Here is a 20330-nt window from a genome sequence, read left to right on the forward strand (position 1 = left end):
AAAAACCCCTAAAAAATAAAATAAATAAATAAATCATAACCTCAAAATTTAAGAAAAAATGAAAAAAAAAAATAAAAACACAAAAATGTTTCCACTGTTTTTCTTGTTCTAAAAAAAGACACAATGGTGAGTGAAAAAGATCACCGTGTCTTTTTATTTATCATTTCGTTTTGTGTTTATTTTTGTCATTGATTGTGTCTTTTTTTCCTTAACATTGTGTCTTTTTTATTTATATTATGTTATATTACTCAACATTGAGCTATATTTTGTTCGGCATTGTGTTATATATGCGATATATTGTGGGTTTTTTAGTTATAATAGTGTTTTTTGTTCATTTTCGTCATTATGTCTTTGATCTTGGCATTGTGTCTATTCGTCATTTTTTTTAACTAGAATGATGGCGGAAACATTTTAGTTTTTTAAGTTTTTTTTGTTTTTTATTTATATTTTGAGTTATGATTTTTTTTTTAATTTATTTTTAAAGAATTTTTGTGTGGTCATAAATCCTTCTCACACTTTTCATTTTTGTCTCCCTTTATATTTTAACTTTAGCTTAATATCACATACCCTCATTAATAAAAATAATAATAATAATAATAATAATAATAATAAAAGTTTGGTAAAGAGAGAGCATTAATCTTAACGATAAAAATAAGTTATGCCGGCTATTAGGATTCATCCTAGGACCATAATAGGTTAAAAATATGGGTGGTTATATTGTAAATCTCAATGGACACTAACATAAATACAATACATAAAAATATAAAATAAACATCTTGATTCCAAGTTCCCAACCAACTGTTAGCTTTACGCATTTTATAATGATTTAAAAACTATAGATAGTTTATTGATCCTTCAGTTTTTACTATTTTTTTAATTTTTAATGTTAACCAACACATATTTAATAAGGCTACAAGTTATATACCACAACTTGGAGCAATTTTACAAGTACAAGTATCAAACATTGATATACTTTGTTTTTTCTAAGTGTCAATCTTAATTATTAAATCATCTAATGTGTTGAGAAAATTTAAAACAGTGTATAATTTGTAGGAAACCAGGCAAGTTTTCTTTAGAAAATTAATAAAAATACTATATTTATTTTGAAAAACTATGTAGGACAATATTTTTTACAATACATATATTACTACATATATGAAATAAAAATTATATAAACGTATACGGTAATAAGACTTCAAAGTATCTCCGGTTGCAAAAATCCAACGAACCAAGAAATGTTAGAGTTGGTGAATGTCGTGTGTTTGACACGGTTTCTTCAAAACGGCTTTCGCATCACACCCCCACACGCACACAAAATCATTTTTTTAGTAGATCTATCAAAATAATGGTTGTACCAGATTGAGACTCGCAAGGTCCAACAACACCAGATCATTGTGTATTAAGAAAAGAAGTGAGATGTTTTTGTGAAATGACACCAAAGAAGAGTACTCTAATCTATTTTCTTAAGCATTTTTTTTTATCATTTTCTCTTCAGTGTTGTATGTAGAAGTGCAATCTCAAAGTCAATCATAGTTCATTTTTGTAGCAACACTTAGTAACATGTCAACATGAAACTAAGCTTCTAACAAAAATCAGAACAATAATTAAGTTCTGGTCAATAGAACCGCACCATAGTAGTCTATCAACCGAGAGACAATTCATTGTTTGAAAAGAATTTTAATTAGAATCAAAACTCGGTTCCAAAAGCCTTAAAAGAGTTAAAAGTGTTTAGTATATACATTCAAAACAGATATAGAAAAAACACATTTTATGTTTAACGTTAACACGAACTTGCTTATATATATATATATATATATATATATATATATATATATTATATATATATATATATCATTAAAATTTAACATGTACCATGTATAATTTTCTCATTGATGATTATTGTTTTGGAATGATGTTTGGCCACTTGCAATAGCTAGTAGGTATGTCTATTTGAAGAAACCATATTACCCAAAGTAGAAGGAGTCATATGATTGATTAACAACATTTGACCTTTTCACCATGATTGGAAACCACATACCTTAAAGAGTCCCTATTTTTTATATATATGGGAGTGTACGGACACTTGTTTTAGAAACAACCGCATTTTCGATAAAAGACATGAGTGATGGGATATATAAAATAGTATACAAAATTAAAAGAATATTAAAATATAAATAATAATAATAAATATAGGAAAATTAATGTTTTATACCAAAAATAACATCTATTTTCTTTTTGATAATCCACAAATATTGGTGAGTATCAATTTTTAACACTATAAAGAAAATATAATATTTCTTAAAGTATTGCATATAGACTTTAGAAGTTTTAATTTAAGTTAGTCAACTTATTTTAATATTTAAATTATTTAGAAATCAATAATTAACTTCACAATTAGCAAACTACTCTCCTTTCCATTTCCAAAACTATTGGGCCATGGGACCAACATGGGACTAGCTCATTTGTTAGAGGTTTTTTCGCCTCTTAGTTGGAGGTCTTGGATTCTAACCAAGTTGTATATTTATATAGGAGTCTTGAGTGTATTACAATTGTAACTTTGTCGTTAAAGAAAAAGAACCTATTTGGATCGGAATGATTAGTTGAATCGGGAACCAAACTTAATATCGGTTCCAATTTATATAAGTTGAACCAAATAGTTATACGAAACCAGTATAGAGCTGGTGAACAAGTTTGTCGATTGCTTTTCTCTAAGACAATCGACAAACATTTATCAACACATGTAATTTCGTCGTTCTTTTCATCAACTAAGAGAATTCAAATGGGAAATCTTATAATTTAAGTACAAACACTTTCATCTATAAAGTTTGCTCATCTTTTAAAAAAAACATTACCTCCAATTCCTCATATATATATATCTCTATTCAATACATGATTCTTATTTTTTATTTTTATTATATATTAATTTTCATCCTCCATCTCACATAAAATATATATGGAATAAAAACTGTAAAGTTTCCAATTAGTTGGTGATTTTTAATAATTCAGTATGTAGCCACAACAATGACCCCTGCCTTCATATTTCAACCATCCGCAAAAACACCGACTCCTTGCACAAACGTGAACCTTGTTCTCCCATATCAACCCCCCCCCCCCCCCACACACATAATAATACCATTGTTACCTTGATTGTTGCCATCAATTGCTGGTTATCGCCGAAATTAGTTGCCGGAAGTGAACAACCGAGTGAATTAGGTTATAACTATGATTTGAACGGTTTAAAATTGGAAACAGTTGATCGATTACAATCAATTTAGAACGAAATGAAACAAAACTGAAAGGAATTGAACGAATTTGAGGAAGAATTGATCAATTCAGCCTAAAACGAAACGAAATTGGAAACATTGATCGAGTGATTGATCAATTCAGCCTAAAAAACCATAATACCGGGGGGGGGGGTGTGTACCCCCAGCGTTTTACACCAAAACGCCTCCCACAACTTGCCACTACGGATGGTCTTATATATTTGGTTTATTTACCAAAGTAGGCAAAGCAAATAATAATAATAATGTTATGTTAGTGATAGAATGAATAGATAAAGTACTTATATTTCACTAACAACAACTAGTCTCTTTCATTTCATTATTCATCTTGGTTTTCAATCTTCCTTCTCATTCCTTCACAAATTTGGTAATAATAATAATAATGTTTTCATCATCTCTCTCTCTTTCATTCACTTCATTGTTATTGTCACCATCAACAGAACATCCCATCCTTAAGACTTTCACTTCAATATTATTATTATTTCTTATTTTTTAACTTCAAATTTGCAGAAATGGATTCTGGGTATTACAAACAACGTCATGATGATGGACCTGCTTCGGATCCGGATACGGGTTCGGGTCACTGGGTGACTCAACCGGGTTTTCAAGATTCTGTGGGTGGATTGAATAATAATATTGGTAAAGTTTTCATTTTTAATTTTTAATTTAATGTTTTGGTTGAAAGTGAGATGTGTAGATAATTAGTTTATAGTGTTTTATGGTTCTAGTGAAATAATGTCCTCTTAGTTGGGAGTTAAATAAGTAAGTAAGTAATCTGTCAGTGTTGTAGAACTCGGTAGACGCTAGTTCTGGGATGTATTGTAATTTTTCATAATTAATTTATATATATACACAAAATTAAAATTTTTTTTATATGATTTTTAAAATTTATTAATTGGATTGGATTAACAAGTATAAATTTTCAAATACTTCAAAGATTTTGACCGAAATTTGACCGATTTGGACCGAATTTGACTGACAACCAATGTCCGATTATTTAAACAAGTTTAGATAATTAGTACTAGTGTTTGGGTATATTGAATATGCTCATAGTTAGTGTTGTGGACTTGTGGTCGCTAGGCGCTGGTCATGCGGTGGGCTAGCGGGCTAACGACTAGCGATTTATTAGATTGGAATTTTATATGTAACTTTTCAAATTTATATATATATATATACAAAAATTTCAAACTTTTGTATTAATTTGATAAATTTATTGATTGGATTAATAGGTATAATTTTTCAAATACTTTGAAGATGTTGACCATTTTTGACACATATTGACCAAAATTTGACTCAAATTTGACCGATTTGTTGGTCAGATTAGGTGAAATCAAATAGGTAATATACCGATTAGCGATTAATCGGTGACTAATTGCAACTTTTGCAACATTGTTTTAGACTTTAGATAATCACAATTTAGGGTCATTTACATGCTAATCCTTAGATAATCACAATTTACCAAACACTCAAACAAGTGATTAACCGAAATATTTGGGACTTGTATTTCGGTACGGGAATAATAAAAAGAATTCCACCGGTTTGGAATTAGGATTAGGTGATACCTGGCTTGATTACCTGAAATCATATATCCATTTACTTGTACCATATACACAAAAAAAATTAATTTAGTTTATTAATTTTATTTTATTTTGATCATTTTCTAGTAATACTTTATCCTAGTATGTTTATTATTTTGAGATAAGTATTTGATGATGTTATATATATAATTTGTATGTTATAATATAAAGTATATGAACTTATCGTTTGGGATTTATATCATCATGAAGTTTACATGTTTCAAACTCAATGCCAAACACCCCTAAATTACGTACGTATGGCAATGGGACGAGTATTGGTAATCATCTTTCATAGTGTTACTTGTTTTACATTTAGGCCTAAGCCGGGCTAGCATTATTAATATACGTGAACCAAGTTAGGGTTATGCAGTAATTCAGTTTTTTGAGTTATATTTTCTGCGCTATAATAAAAGCGAGTTACTTTAAAATTTAAATCGTGTGTTTGTTATTATCGATCATTGAACTTGAGTTTGCACTTTAAAATGATTCAGGCGAGTCCAAGAGTTCATCAAGTGGTGAAAAACCGGTACAACCACAGGCTGCGTTCACTTTGCAATCTGCTCCGCAAATGCTTGGAGGTCATCTTGAGCTCGGGTTTGGTCAACCCGCTCTGGTAATAACTAATAATTATACTTATTTATATAATTTTAATCATAATCTTTAATGTTAGTCATTAATACTTAATGCGTTATTATAGGTATGTGGCGCGTATCCTTACGGGGACCAATATTATGGCGTGCTCTCTGCTTATGGACCTCAAACTGTATAATTTAGACCTTTTTAAAAACCGGTCATATTATTATTTTTTAGCACCGTATAATTTTGGTTCTCGCTTAATAATTCAGGGTCGGGTTATGCTGCCTTTGAACTTAAGCACCGATGACGGGCCTATATTTGTGAACGCAAAGCAGTATCATGGAATAATTAGGCGCAGACGATCCCGTGCTAAGGCAGAAATGAAGAAAAAGGTTACAAAAAGTCGAAAGGTGTGTTCATTATGTGAAATGAGTCAAATGAGTCAAATGACCATTTTACCCTTGGAAGTTGCCCGTCTTTCTTAAAGTTCGATACTCATTTAGTCTTTTATTTGGCAGCCGTATCTGCACTTGTCACGCCATCTCCATGCAAAACGCAGGCCGAGAGGCTGCGGGGGCCGCTTCTTAAACACTAAAGAAATGGAGAAGGGTAAAACTGGAAACTTGGATCCTAAACCGACCGATCATCCAACTGGTTCTCAGAGATCCGAGGTTTTACAATATGATCGTGAAACTAATGGTGGTGGGTCCTACGTGTCGGGATCAGAGGTGACGAGCATGTTCTCAATGGCAGACCTTAATAGTTTCCCGATCGGGAACCTCTCGGGCGTTTCTATTTCAGACATGATGGCGTCTGGCAATGCCATTCGTGGTATGGGCATGCAGAACGCATGGGTTGCAGCGGGTGCCGGTGACGGTATCTGCTGCAACCTGACAATATGATGACAGCATTTGGGGCCTGACACATCAGGCCCCATTTGATAGTCAAACAGGGCCCATCGCTTGGTTGTTCCCTATTTGGCTATGGCAAATCATCCTTGGCTTTTGTGTTAAGGTTGTGTCTCTAGATTTAATTCCTAGTTGGAATTGTTTTAGAGATGCAAGTAAACCTTATCACATATGGTGGACAATCATTTCTTCTAGATGTGTTTGTTTCATCTTGTATTAATACTCTCTTGTTGTTGTTTGAAATAAATAAATAACCTTGAAACTGTGTTTTCAAGATTTGTATCATGTGGTTTAATGACTATCAAACATTTGGGACATGCAATGTTTTGTGTTTTGTTGGTGATTATGAAATTCCCTTTGGGGTAGTTTTGTAAATTAGCATGAATGTTTGATGTGTATTTTTCACTTTTAAGGCATCATATTATTTGTTTGGAACATTATTTTTAATACACTTGTATCTTATATTTTTGTTGATCTAGGTATGTAGTTACATACAATACAATGAAAACTTTAGATAAGCCTCAAAACTGAACTATCTTTAATTAACTTTTATTGGCTACATATTTGTTTTCAGTATTGTGAAAGATCGTTTATTTTAAAACCAATAATATGTTAAAAACTCGGATGACTTTATAATTCAGTTGTAATCGCATCACTGATTAACCTCGAGCTTTTTTTTACTTAGGTTATCTATAGAAGTGTACAAAATGGTTAATTTGAAAAACCGATTCGGGTTATAACCGAACAGGGCTGGTTAGGTTATTCATAGTGTACAAAACCGGCTAATTTGAAAAACCGGTTTGGGTTATAAACTAAACGGGGTTGGTCAACAGTTATAAAAATTTGTTTGTAGAAACCGCTATAGGAGGAACACTAATTTAACCTATCAAATCGATTTGGTTCGGGTTGTAAACCGACTTGTAGGGGTGTGCAAGTTAACCGCCGTAACCGTTAACCGAACCAATTTTAACCGATAACCGTCATAACCGATGAGTCGGTTTAATAAATTTTTAAAAACCGCCAAATACGGATCGGTTTTGGTTAAAGATAATTCCAAAACCACCATAACCGAACCGACCCATTTATTTAACCAACAATATGTTTGGAATTAACTTCCACCAACATATTGTTGAATTATATCATTTTGATGATTTTGGTTTTACGTTTGTTATAAAATTAAGTTGAATTTCATTGTTGGATTATATAATTTCATTCTCTTTTTTGATTATTTGGTATTAATATTATGGATTATATACTTTGTTGTATTATGTCATGTCGTCGTTTTGTAATAATTTGTGCCAATGTTTTAAACCCAATTACATTGTTTTGGTTATGGTTAACCGACCCACACCCGACCCACTATAACCTTTAAAACCGATTAACCGAAACTGCCATAACGGGTCGGTTATGGTTATGATTATCCATTAACCGACATGTCGGTTATGGTTATGGGTTTGGCTCAAATCCGCCCTAAACCGACCCATGCACACCCCTACCGACTTGGGCCAAAACACCCCAACTTTTCAGCTTTTTTTTGAATGTTTTTCATATTAGTTCCGGTCGTTTTAGTGAATACGACTACAAACTGGTATAAGAACCTAGGGGTTGGGTCAGGTCCAAACCGTTTTTGCCCAAACTGTTTTCGCCCAAACCAAATTTTATTTTTTTATTTTTTATTTTTTGTAAAGTGTGCCGGGTTAGAAACTGTTTTACTATTATACATTTGGTCAAAAATATTTTAGTTACATAATTATTAAATTATTATAAATTACTAAAAATACAAAATAAAAATATAGAATTTTGATTCGGTTCGTTTTTTTATAGTTTTTATTACATGCGAAACCATAACCGAACTAACATGGGTTTCACAAAACATAAAACTAAACCATCAGATTTTGTTTTGGTTTCGTATTTCGATTTATTTCACACCCGTTAACTTAAAATAGCTTAGTTTTGAAGAAAATAATAATATTCTTTTTTAACTTACCACAAACAAAACAACCTTATCATCTACTCTGTTCCAAACCTTGTACATTCAAACAATCAAATCCCAACATGTCTGCTTCTGTTACTGCTTCATCATCATTAATCTCCATTACAACACCTTCAAACTCATCATCTTCAAAACAACCTCTCAATTTACAATCAAAACCCACCTTAATTTTACTTTCAACCCCCAAATCCCACTTCAATTTCACTCTCAATTTCAATTTCAAACACAATTACTTGAACCAATTAACACTGATTCAATCATCTTATAATAATGCAATTCAAGTTGAAGAAACCCTTGAATCAGAATTATCAGAAATTGAAGAGGAGTTAGAAAATGATGATGAGGAAGAAGATGAAAGCGAACCCGAATCGCCTGAAGCCGGGAAGCTTTATGTCGGAAACTTGCCGTATGCGATTACGGCTTCCGAATTGTCACAAATCTTTGGAGAAGTTGGTGATGTTAATGCTGTGGAGGTAACTTCGGTTTTTGAATTTTGAAAATGTTTTTGAATTTTGAAAATGTTTCGGTTTTGTCATTTGAGCTTGAAAATTTTTAGCAGAAAAAAAAATAGTTAGGCCGAAAATAATGAATTTAGGTATAAATAATTTTGTTAAGTATTAACTAAGTGACTAATATATATATTTGGCTAAAAATATTAAAGTTATATATTTATTAAATACTCATAAATTAAATAGTAATCTAGAAATTCGGTACGTTTTTGTTGTTTTTTATTACATGCAAAACCAAAACTGAACCATAAGGTTGATGTTAATGTTTCGGAGGTACTAATTGTTTTGCTCGAGTGTCGTTAGTTGGGCAGCTGTTTAAGACACGATAAAACATGTGGGGTTAATAAAAAAGTTGCTCTATGGGTTTTTTATTTTTTATTTTTTTAAATAGTTGAAATTAGTAAGATAGGCTCCAATCATTTCTCCTTATTGGTACATGTGGGGTTGTAAACGAACTGAACGTCTGTTCGGCGCGAAGTTCGTTTATGTTCTCGCCCCGTTTAATAAATGAACCGGACATGAACAAAATTTTTTTCTTCGGTAAGCTTAATCGACCGGTAGTGTTCGTGACGTATGGTAATGACTATACTTTTTGAAATTAATATCTAATCGTTTATGTTCGTTTGTTCATTAGATTTGTTTATGTATGTTTGTCCATTAATGTTCATTAATGTCTGTTAGCGGTCGTTTGTCCATTAGTGTCTGTGTCCGTTTGTCCATTAAGGTCTGTTTATGTTCGTTTGCCCGTTAGCGTCCGTTTACAAAATTAACGAACGGACACAATCAAACACGGACAAACTGAATTTCTTAATGGACGGACACGGACACGAATTTTCGTTCGGTAGAGTGTTCTTGAACCGTCAGTTTGTCCGACAAAAGCTTAACGGACGAACACGCACACGAACAAGGTCTCGTCCAGTTTTGTTTGGTTCATTTACGCCCTAGGTACATGGCATTTAGTATCTTTTTGCCGTGAGATATAAAGTAGTTAAACGAGTCGTATTCATGTTTGATACTTGTTTTAAGCGCGTCGTCTCTAACCTGTTCCTGTTTTGACTAGAGTAATATAGTTATGTTAATTTTTTTTATTATTATTTTTTTATAAGTTTTTTTGATTCTAATTAAACAAATCTTAAATTTAAAATCATAGAAACATCCAAACGATTTACAATGAAGTGGCAGGTAAGCGGACAACAAGCTGCGCTTATGTTAATCGTATAGGAATTATTAGTACTCAATATTTTCTGAATTAGTGCCCTGCTTGCGGTGCGCGCATATAATGTATATATGTGTGAACCCTCGGGTGGGCAAAAGTAAAATTGCACTAATTTTGACGTTATTTTACTAATTTTGTGAAAATAACGTTAAAAGTGATGGAAGGTTAATCAGGCATCATGTGGTGGCGTTGATAGCCGAAAGACAAGGGTACATGCACCAATCAGCCGGCGTCCCGATGATTGAGTGCTATGTGCCTTATATAATATGTCCAAGGCTTGATGCAAAACTACTATCGAGCCGGGGGTCTCACCGGAAGCAGCCTCTCTATCCCCATGGGGTAGAGGTAAGGCTGTCTACATCTTACCCTCCTCAGACCCTACCATAGCTTTGCTATTGGTGGGATATACTGAGTACGATGATGATGATGATGATGATGATGAATATTTTCTGAATTAGAATAATTAATTAATAATTATTTTAGTTATTTGTACACTTAGTAGGTCCAGTTAATTTGTATCGGGTTCCACCCCTTTGATGGTAACCATGGTTTTTGTGTTGGACAGATCGTATACGATAGAGTTACCGACAGAAGCAGGGGATTTGCGTTTATTACAATGGCGAGTGTTCATGATGCTAAAGAAGCCATTAGAATGTTTAATGGATCTGTAAGTGCTTCCCTTTGTTAATATAGCCCTTAAACCATATTTGTAATTCGGTTTGGTTTTAACTGGTTCCAGTTAAATCTTTTTCTAACCGAATAATTAACATCCCTAACTAGGCATGTCGAAAATAACCGAGGGTGTACGTTTCAAGCTTCTTTTCTAAAGCTCGAGCTCAGCTTGTGAGTCGTTTTTTCAAGCTTGAGCTCGTCTCGGCTAGTTAATTATTTTTTAGTTAACTTATATACATTTTTAAGTATTTTTATATATTTTAAGAAAGATCTTAATGAGTCTAAGCTCAGCTCAAGCTCGTGTACAGTACCTTAAACTAGCCAAAGCTCGATTATTATTATTATTATTTTCGGTTTGGGTATCGGTTAAATTTTTAGAAAGAAAAGACCCGATTAACCCGACCAAATTAATTTGCAGCAAATAGGAGGCAGAACGGTGAAGGTAAATTTCCCGGAGGTGCCACGAGGGGGCGAGAGGGAAGTTATGGGCCCGAAAATTAGAAGAAGTAACCGAGAGTTTGTCGAAAGCCCTTATAAGATCTATGCAGGAAATCTTAGCTGGATTATAACTTCAGAGAGACTAAAAGATGCGTTTGCTGACCAGCCCGGTCTGTTGAGTGCAAAGGTCATTTATGAAAAACAAGCGGGCCGGTCTCGAGGGTTTGGCTTTGTCACTTTTAGCTCACCCGAGGCTGTTGAGTCCGCACTTGATGCCATGAACGGGGTGGTAAGTTTCAAAACTCGATTATCTGTGTTAAAAATTTTAAATGGGTCGATCTGGGTTATGTTTTACTTTTTTAAAAAATCGTAATATTATCGTGTATTGTAATAATATAATTTTTATAATTATGTTTAACACGCTCATAATTCTTATGTTTTATGCAATTTCGAGAACAGGAAGTGGAGGGACGGCCTCTGCGACTGAATTTGGCTGCCGACGCGTCTCGTTCACCACAACCGGGGACAAGTTCTGAGGTCGATGTTGGCAGGAGTGAGATCCTTTCGAGCTTTAGCTCATCATTAGGCGAAAATTTGTAGTTTGATAGATTTTTGTATCTTTGTTTTGCCATATGTTGCTTTGAGGGTACCCATGTTTATAACCAAAATTGTGTGTTTTGTTGCATCTATGGATAAATGGATAGATGGATGATATTGGTACTACGGCCATACCAGTACCGAAAATACTGATACCGAATTCGTATAAAAATCTGGTTACCGAATGTCGTACTATATCATCACAAGCTTTACACTGTTAAGATAATAAATTTGTAAAAAAAAATTTGTATCTAATTTATCATGATCAGAATATAGTATTTGATTATGTATTCTTATATTTATCTTTATTCTACTCTCATATAAAATTAATTAACAGTATATACATCATATAGGGTTTTCATTATTCTACACAAATTACCCGTAACAATTAACAACTTCTTTTAACATGTGTGAGTGTGTGTTTTTTGTGTCGATTTTATATATTCATTTTACGAAAAATGTATTAATGTTAATGAAGAGATGAAGATGTGATCGATGTGGAGTTTTGTCTTTGTTAACTTGCTTTTTTTTTTGTCCACGACAAAAAAGATAATCTTATTGATACCGGAAATTGTATACTTATAAAATACCCAAAAAAGATAATGGGATTTGTTTGAACTTGTGACATGGAATTTTAATTTTCTAAGAAATTTTATTATTATTATTTTGGTTAAATTCACCACATCGGGATACACTCGTCTTTCGATCAGGGTAAAACCCTCACCTAAGGCCAATGCCCGTGAACACTCGTCCGAAGGGACGACAGTGCGGTGAAGAAAAACCCGTTCAGTTCAATGATACAACTAGTGAACGTCACCTACTCGTTTGGTCTCTCTTCATCACCTGGTGCTACCAAAAGTAAATGATGAGGGCATGTATCGAACCTTAGTCATATGAAACAACAAGTTTCTCCTTTACCACTCCACCACAAGCTTATTGCCTTCTTATTTAATTTCAACCGGTTAGTTTGTATTAAAGTTACATACTTTATAAAAATGGATAAATAAATGATTAAAAGTAAATTTAGTCATTTTACTTGGATCAAATGGTAGTTTAAAAACATAATGATGATTAACATAAAAACATTAGAAAAGTATAGACAAATTGACAATGAGAGTAGCATCACATGTTATGAGTTAAGGTGACATCTTTGGGAAAGTTTACATCTTATAAATCGTAAAAGTTGAGTTTAACCTTAAAAAAAACAATAAATTCGTTACTTTTGTCACATGAGCAAGTACATGTTCCGGGTGTGAGGTAGTAACTTTGAGTTAACGAGAGTATCCCTTTATCTATTTGGTCGGTGTATCATTTATGATGGAGTTATGAAAGGGTAGATTTTATTTTGAACAAATCATAATCTACTTATATTAATAATCTATACATACACCTTGCAGGATTTAAACTCTTGATCTCTTAGACAAAGTGGATGCACCTGACCAACATGATGTCACTTGAGGACTAAATCATTCATACATGAGTCGTCCTGTACCCCACCCGCATTCCTTTATTGACGAAACACCATAGTGGTTTAATTCGCCACCGTATATGGTACTACATGGTATGGTCCGATGGTTTATATGTTAGCATTTAATGTGATGAATGCATATAGTTATCCAGTTTATGCTTTTACTCGATCATTAGGGTGTCCGGTAAGAACTTGTGTACAAAGTTCGATTCTGTGTATCCTGTAGGTCCTACAAAGACCAAAGTATATTGTGATTTGTTATATTATTTCTTTTATAGTTCTCCAATTGCTAGATTCGGTTTATTGAAGTCTATAACAGCATACCAAGGTCCGAATTTTGAAGCTGTCAAGTGTGTGGAAGTCGCATGTTTATAGGTTTAAACTAGTATAGTCTGGTATATGAAGGTCTGAATAAATGAATATATGCTGATATTTCGTATGCATGAATGACAGACTTTGCGTGTTTTTTGCGTGATCCCGTTGAGGATGATCTTCCTAATTCCTATAGGTTGCAAAAGAATCATGCCATGTGAAAATGTCATGGAAACATCAAAATGAATCACATAAAATAATATTGATGATCACTTAATTAGTATTTAAACAGTGTTTGAAATTTAAATATAGACACCTCTTTTTATCTTCATTGTTTTTTTTTAAACAGTCAACCAAACGAATATAAAAAAGGTCAAATTTATTTATCATATGAATTGGATAATTAAAGAATTGTTTGGTATATGTGTGTGTTTTATGATAAGAAAAAAATAAATTTAAAATATAATTTCAACTAACTTACTAAATGGTAGAAGAATAGTAAATTTGAAGATGAGTCATGGTTGTGTTTGGGTTGAATTAAGAACCCGAAAACATGTATATTTATTTGTGTTAAAGAGTCGTTTAATCACACTAAAAATTATAAACATACTTACATTATATAACCTGAATATAACGCGTATTGTATCCAAATGAATTAAATAAATATAGGTATTATATATTATAAATAACACTCTACAAGCATAAAAGTTACTTATTTTATGTATCCATATCATAATAGTCTAGTGGTATTACGTTCTTTGAAAACAAAAATAATAATAAATAATTGATGTGAGTAAAATTTTATAAGTGTAATGTTAGGTGTTTTTTATGGAACGACGAATTGCATTAAACAACTAGTAAGACGTTAGAAACCAAACAATAGAAAAGTACAAAGTGTTCTTACACCAACTCTTCCAAAACAAATTGAAAGTGGAATATTTTTTATCCAAAGAAAACCCAAAAACGTCTTCCGTTGCTTTGGAGAAGCTAGCTGAGTTATTTTGGAAGATGACTTCCATTCTCGTCTTTCATAAACACCAACACACAATAAAAATGATCTCATAAAACACCTTATTTTTCTTACGCCCCAAATTACAATCCTCATGAATATTAAACAAGTTTCGAACCGAGAAAGCGAATATGAAAATAGTATGACACCAATCTCTTAAAAATTGCCAACAGGTTGTGTCAAAATAGAAAGAAGTGAGAAGATGATCGCTAGTCTCTTTATATCTCCACAAAGACAACAAACCGCTTAACTAGTGTCAATATTTCGTTTCAAAAGCGAAGCACCACCCGGGTCGAATTCCTATTCATTTTCGTGTTTTAAACACAAACATTGACGTAAAGTTAGGTGTTATTAACTTATTTTGACGTAAAAAGTTATTATTATTTTTAATGTAAAAATTGGCACAGTCACTAATGAGCGGGTGGTGGAGTGCTAAAAGAGAAATTTAATGTTCCATGTGATCCATGTTCGATTCTTACACGCATCATATGGTTTTAGCAGTACCAGTGTGACAATGAAAGATTATGTGAGTAAATGACGTTCACTAGTTAGATCCTTAAACTTAGCAAATTTATCTCATCATACTATCATGCCTTTGAATAAGTGTTGACGATGTTAACTTTTGAATAGGAGTTTTCCTCTTATCGAAAGTCGAGTATATTCAGTTTGAAATAAAATTGGCACCGTCATTATAATAAATGAGTTTCTAGTAGATACCTACTACTCACATGGCGTTATAAATACTTCTTGTAAACGTAATCTCCACTATTCACTCTCTCTCAGATTAATCAATCAAAAGAATCCAATGGCTGGATTTCTTCCTTTGCTTGATTCCTCTCATCACTTCTTTTACTGACGCCATGGATGTCAAATACTGCAGTAAGTTAGGGTTTATATATATATATATATACAATTACTTTCGATTTGTAATAATACTTAGATCGTTTTGTTACGTAACCATATTTGACTTGTTGTTCCGTTGACCTAATGTTTTAGATTCAAATGATTAGTTGATGCCTGATACAAAGCCTAGTGTTTATTATACGTGAAGATAGAAATCGATTTATTTGTGCGGTTACGGTTGTTCGATTATCGTGAAACTTTAGTTTAGTGCGAGCTCGGCTAGGCTTGTTTCTAGCTCTTTTTCTGAAGCGTGAGCTCGGCTCGTTTATTATTTATTAATTAATTTTAGTGTGGTTAGTATAGGGAATAGGAAGTTACGCGTATTTAGGAATTTACTGATTTCTAGAAGCTAAATTGTTTGGTATCGGTTTCTAGGTTTAGGTAGAGGTGTACACGAAGCGAGCCGAGCGTGATCTCGACTAGGCTTGCTGAGTTGTTTCGAGCTCTTTTTCTGAAGCACGAGCTCGTCTCGTTTATTACTATTAATTAATTTTAGTGCGGTTAGGCAATAGGAACTTCCACATATTTAGGAATTTACTGATTTCTAGAAGCTAAACTGTTTGGTATCAGTTTCTAGGTTTAGGTAGAGGTGTAGACGAAACGAGCCGAGTGCGAGCTCGACTAGGCTTGTTTCGAGCTCTTTTTCTGAAGCATGAGATCGGCTCGTTTATTATTTATTAATTAATTTTAGTGCGGTTAGGATAGGATTATAGGAAATAGGAAGTTACACGTATTTAGGAATTTACTGATTTCTAGAAGCTAAACTGTTTGGCTGTTGATGCTTGATACAAAATCTAGTGTTTATTAAGTTGAAATCGATTTGTGCGGTTAAGGCTGTTGATTATTGTTAAGTTTTAGTGTGGATAGGAAATAGGAAGTTCCGAATGTTTAGGAATTACTGATTTCTACAAGTTAAAAGTGCGGTTACGGCTCGATTAGGCTCGTTTTGACTTACAAGAGCTTGAGCTCGGTTCGTGTTGATGCTTGATACAAAACCTAGTGTTTATTATACGTGAAGTTGAAATCGATCTGTGCGATTACGGTTGTTGATTATTGTTTTAGTGCAGGTAGGAAATATGAAGTTCCACATATTTAGGAATTACTGATTTCTACAAGTTAAAAGTGTTAAAACTGTTTAGTATTAGTTTCTAGGTTATATGTAGGGGTGTAGAGCCAAGCTGAGCTCGATTAGGCTCGTTTTGACTTACAAGAGCTCGAAATTGGTTCGTGTTGACTTGCAAGAGATCGAGTTTGGCTCGTTTATTACTTATTAACTAATTTATATACATTTTTAGTTATTTTTATATATTTTTAGCTTGAGCTCGTGTGCAGTATCTTGCACTAGGGTGTTAACGAACCGGGCCAGAGCTCGAGCTCGTTTCAAGCTATTTCTTTAAAGCTCAAGCTCGACAAGCGAGTTGTTTTTTGAAGCCTGGGCTCGTTTATTATTTATTAATTAATTTTTAATTTTTTATATTTTTATATATTTTGAAAAAACCTTAAACGAGCCAAAACCTAGCTCGAGCTCGGCTGTGCAGTGTAAAATTAATATATAAACTGATAAAAGTCCAAAAGAGGTAAAAGTTAAAAATACACTAGGCTCGTTAAGGCTCAATGAGCCTAAACGAACTTCCCATACAAGGCTCGAGCTTGAAAAAGCTCAATTCGTTTCGAGTTTTTCATCGATCCAGACTCGATTAGCTCACGAGCAGCTTGGCTCATTAGCACCCCTGCCTTAAACAAGCCAAAGCTCAGTTGTGTGGTGTGAAATTAATACATACAAGTCCAAAATAGTAAAAACTTATAAATGCACTAGGCTTGTTAAGGCTTGACGAGCCTAGATGATCTTCCAACTCGATAACTAAACGAGCTTTATTTGAGGCTCGGGCTCGATAAGGCTTGGCTCGTTTCGAGTTTTTTATCGATCCGATCTCTAGTAGCTTAAGGGCCGCTCGGCTAGTTTGCACCCCTAGGTTTAGGAATTTTGATATTGCCTGCTAGGCTGCCATTAGTCAGTGATTTTTTTGCTGAAATGTTGATTTGCTCATTTTTAGAGTTCGATATAACAAACACTGAAGTTCTTCACATTTTAATTATGATGAATTGTTTGAAGATCTTATATATTGCTATGCATGTATAGATAAGAACAACAACTATGATGTGAAGGTAAGTGGAGTTGAGATTACACCTTACCCAATTGAAAGAGGCGTAGAGACCACATTCACCATGGCTGCATCTACAGGTAGAATTAATTGAATTCTAATTCCTTGAAATGGTTATTAAGTCCATTGAAAAATCAATTTATGCTATATAAAGTGTTACATGGGAGGGTTCCAGAGAAAACTACAAAGTTATGAGTAAACCGAGAAAACTACGAAGTTATGAATAAACCGAGAAAACTACTACCAACCACACATTTTTTGTATATCTTTTGTTTAAAAGGTAAGAAATAAATAAAATAGAATAAAAATATATATGACTCACTAAGTTACATAGAGTCCTATATGTAACCTTTTGAGCTACATATTCCTTTTTTTAACTTTTTTTACGTTTGTTATTTGTAACCTCATAGCAAAAAGAAACAAAAATAAATCTGATTGGTTAGTAGTAGTTTTCTCGGTTTTCTAACTCTTTAGTTTTCTCATGACCCCTTCCCACGTTTACATTCTTTAGATCATATTTATAGTGATTGTTTTTGGAATGCAGAAACACCAATTTCTGGTGGGAACCTTGTGATTGATGTTTCATACTACTGGTTTGGGGTGTATAGTGAGACTAGTGACCTCTGCACCAAGACAACTTGCCCCGTTACCACTGGTGACTTTGCAATCTCTCACACCCAATCCTTGCCTGGAGTAACTCCACCTGTAAGTTTATTCAAAATGTTTTTTTAATGGATCAGATTGGTTTGTTTGTGTGTTTTGGATTCCTATTTTGGGCCTGATTTTTCTGTAATATGATCCATGGGCCTGACTTTTTGTATTCTGATCGGTGGGCCTGACCTGCCAAGTTGGCAAGAGGACAATAGCTTTTATTCAGTAGGGTCCTCATTGCAACACATGCAGGGTGTAACCCGTAAGCGAGACGAACCGAGCCAAAGCTCTCTAAGCTCGAGTTCGCGCTCTGCTCGTTTAACTTTTGAGAGCTCGAGCTCGCGATCGGTTTCTCAAGCTCGGTCTCGGCTTGTTTATTATTTTTAAATATTTTTCAAATTTACGTATATACTTTTTAAAATATTCATATATACAGTTATAATTTTTATATATGATATGATATTGCTATTTAGTTAGTTTTGTAACAGTTTTATATTTTATTATGTAATAATACTTGAGCTTGATAAGTGATGCGCGGGCTTGGGCTTATTTACTAAACAAGTTTATATTGAGGCTCAAGGTGGGCGCTCGAGCTCGTTTAAGTTCTTGATTCGGATTTTTAACGAGCAGATGTCCAGTGGCTCACAAGTGACTTGGCTTGCTCACATCCCTAAACACCTAACAAGTTGTCCTTTAGTCTGGAATTGGGTGTAAACGAGCCGAGCCCAAGCTTGACTAGTTTAACTTACTAGAGCTCGAGCTCTATTTGACATTTCTGAAGCTCAAGCTCGGCTCGTTTATAATTAGTTTAATAAATTAATACATTTATAATGATTTTTAATATAATTTTAATTATTGTTTATACATAACATAACATATATCAGTTGGTTACTTTTACCATAATGGTATATACAAAAATAGTTATTATACAAGTATATATTTAATATATTAATAGAATTTATTTAAATAACGGGTTCGCTTTGGATCACGAGTCAGCTTGAGTTCGATAAGCGAAGCTCGACTTGTTTACACCCCTAGACTGTGATTTTATTGTGTTTTCTATTTTGGTATTCCCGAAGCTAACAAGGATTATGGTCTTACAAATTCAGGGTTCGTACACACTCACAATGAAGCTACAAGATAGTAACAAAAAGGAGTTGACTTGTATCACTTTTGACTTCAGCATTGGTTGGTATAGTGCCGAGGAACAGGCAGTTGCTTCCAGTTAATCGGTGGAACCTGTACTTTTCAACCAACCCGTCAATAAATAGATATTATCCGCCTTTTATGTAACTTATATTAACATTAACTGCTGCCGTTTATGGTTACTCTGTCCTTTGTATGTACGTTTAAAAACGCTGTCTCCCCACTTTATTCTGTCTCCTTATCACCATAGTTATGTCGGTTCTTGATTTATCCGTGCCAGTGAAAATTTCCCTTTTTGCCCTTTAGCCCTTTATAAATGCATATCCATGATGATGAATTATGCATGTATACATTTATATCCACAATCACATGTGCAGAGAATACTGTCTTGACTTGGTTTGCGCAAAGGAGGCCCCGGGTCGTCAATGAGTATCCTAATCAAGAAATTGGCATCATGGTCCAGCGGGGTCGAAGCCGAGACAGGTATCGTGCTTTGGCAAATGTCGTTTTAACCCCTCTATTATTTGTTTAGCTTTATATCTCTAAAAGTCTAATAGTTGATGAAAATGAGTAAAAGTATATGCTTTTAGCCATTAGCAGGACCCCCCTTAGTGAATACATTATTAGTTGTCCCACATTTTGTCTCCCATAGTTTCTAGCCTAATCCGGTTCACCAATCTTTAAGGTCGTGTTCGTCATTTCGTATGGTAACACGACCGTTATGCCCATATCACTTAGTTTCTCCACGGGAGCCCACAAAACACACTTTCTCTTTTACTCGATCCGGTCTTAGCAAAAGCGAGATGACTTTTCGTTTGCTTTTATGGTAGTTAGAAATTGACTCATGAGTCATGATAATGCTTCAAGGGTATTTTAGGTATTTCATGACGACTTAAGCTTAATATAAACCCG

General features: G+C 33.6%; 3 protein-coding genes across 3 annotated transcripts; all 3 read left to right on the forward strand.

The window, feature by feature from the left end:
• The first annotated feature begins 3734 nt into the window (after nucleotides 1-3734).
• On the forward strand, nucleotides 3735-6653 carry LOC143573251 (nuclear transcription factor Y subunit A-2-like). Its single transcript, XM_077058180.1, has 5 exons — nucleotides 3735-3920; nucleotides 5350-5471; nucleotides 5556-5621; nucleotides 5704-5844; nucleotides 5953-6653. Exons 1-5 carry the CDS (start codon nucleotides 3794-3796, stop codon nucleotides 6334-6336), a joined length of 840 nt encoding a protein of 279 aa, XP_076914295.1. The 5' UTR covers nucleotides 3735-3793; the 3' UTR covers nucleotides 6337-6653.
• Nucleotides 6654-8378: 1725 nt separating this feature from the next.
• On the forward strand, nucleotides 8379-11790 carry LOC143573256 (33 kDa ribonucleoprotein, chloroplastic-like). The gene is made up of 4 exons (XM_077058186.1): nucleotides 8379-8808; nucleotides 10626-10727; nucleotides 11151-11459; nucleotides 11630-11790. The coding sequence occupies exons 1-4, from the start codon at nucleotides 8398-8400 to the stop codon at nucleotides 11768-11770; spliced, it is 963 nt and encodes a 320-aa protein (XP_076914301.1). The 5' UTR covers nucleotides 8379-8397; the 3' UTR covers nucleotides 11771-11790.
• A 3588-nt stretch (nucleotides 11791-15378) lies between these two features.
• Nucleotides 15379-19688, forward strand: LOC143573257 (uncharacterized). The gene is made up of 4 exons (XM_077058187.1): nucleotides 15379-15435; nucleotides 17600-17701; nucleotides 18166-18326; nucleotides 19382-19688. Exons 1-4 carry the CDS (start codon nucleotides 15417-15419, stop codon nucleotides 19499-19501), a joined length of 402 nt encoding a protein of 133 aa, XP_076914302.1. The 5' UTR covers nucleotides 15379-15416; the 3' UTR covers nucleotides 19502-19688.
• Nucleotides 19689-20330: the final 642 nt, after the last annotated feature.

This window comes from Bidens hawaiensis, unplaced genomic scaffold, assembly GCF_021521415.1.
Source record: "Bidens hawaiensis isolate Kalapana, Puna unplaced genomic scaffold, B.hawaiensis_p1.1 tig00026264_1, whole genome shotgun sequence".
NCBI lineage: Eukaryota > Viridiplantae > Streptophyta > Magnoliopsida > Asterales > Asteraceae > Bidens > Bidens hawaiensis.

Excerpts from the sequence above, each read along its gene's own strand:
- LOC143573251 (XM_077058180.1), top strand. The coding sequence starts at position 3,794 with ATGGATTCTGGGTATTACAAACAACGTCATGATGATGGACCTGCTTCG. Across the intron at positions 3,921-5,349 it reads TGGATTGAATAATAATATTG|GCGAGTCCAAGAGTTCATCA; the intron begins GTAAAGTTTTCA and ends AAAATGATTCAG. Across the intron at positions 5,622-5,703 it reads CTGCTTATGGACCTCAAACT|GGTCGGGTTATGCTGCCTTT; the intron begins GTATAATTTAGA and ends TTAATAATTCAG.
- LOC143573256 (XM_077058186.1), top strand. The coding sequence starts at position 8,398 with ATGTCTGCTTCTGTTACTGCTTCATCATCATTAATCTCCATTACAACA. Across the intron at positions 8,809-10,625 it reads GTGATGTTAATGCTGTGGAG|ATCGTATACGATAGAGTTAC; the intron begins GTAACTTCGGTT and ends TGTGTTGGACAG. Across the intron at positions 10,728-11,150 it reads TTAGAATGTTTAATGGATCT|CAAATAGGAGGCAGAACGGT; the intron begins GTAAGTGCTTCC and ends ATTAATTTGCAG.
- LOC143573257 (XM_077058187.1), top strand. Across the intron at positions 17,702-18,165 it reads CACCATGGCTGCATCTACAG|AAACACCAATTTCTGGTGGG; the intron begins GTAGAATTAATT and ends TTTGGAATGCAG. Across the intron at positions 18,327-19,381 it reads TGCCTGGAGTAACTCCACCT|GGTTCGTACACACTCACAAT; the intron begins GTAAGTTTATTC and ends TTACAAATTCAG.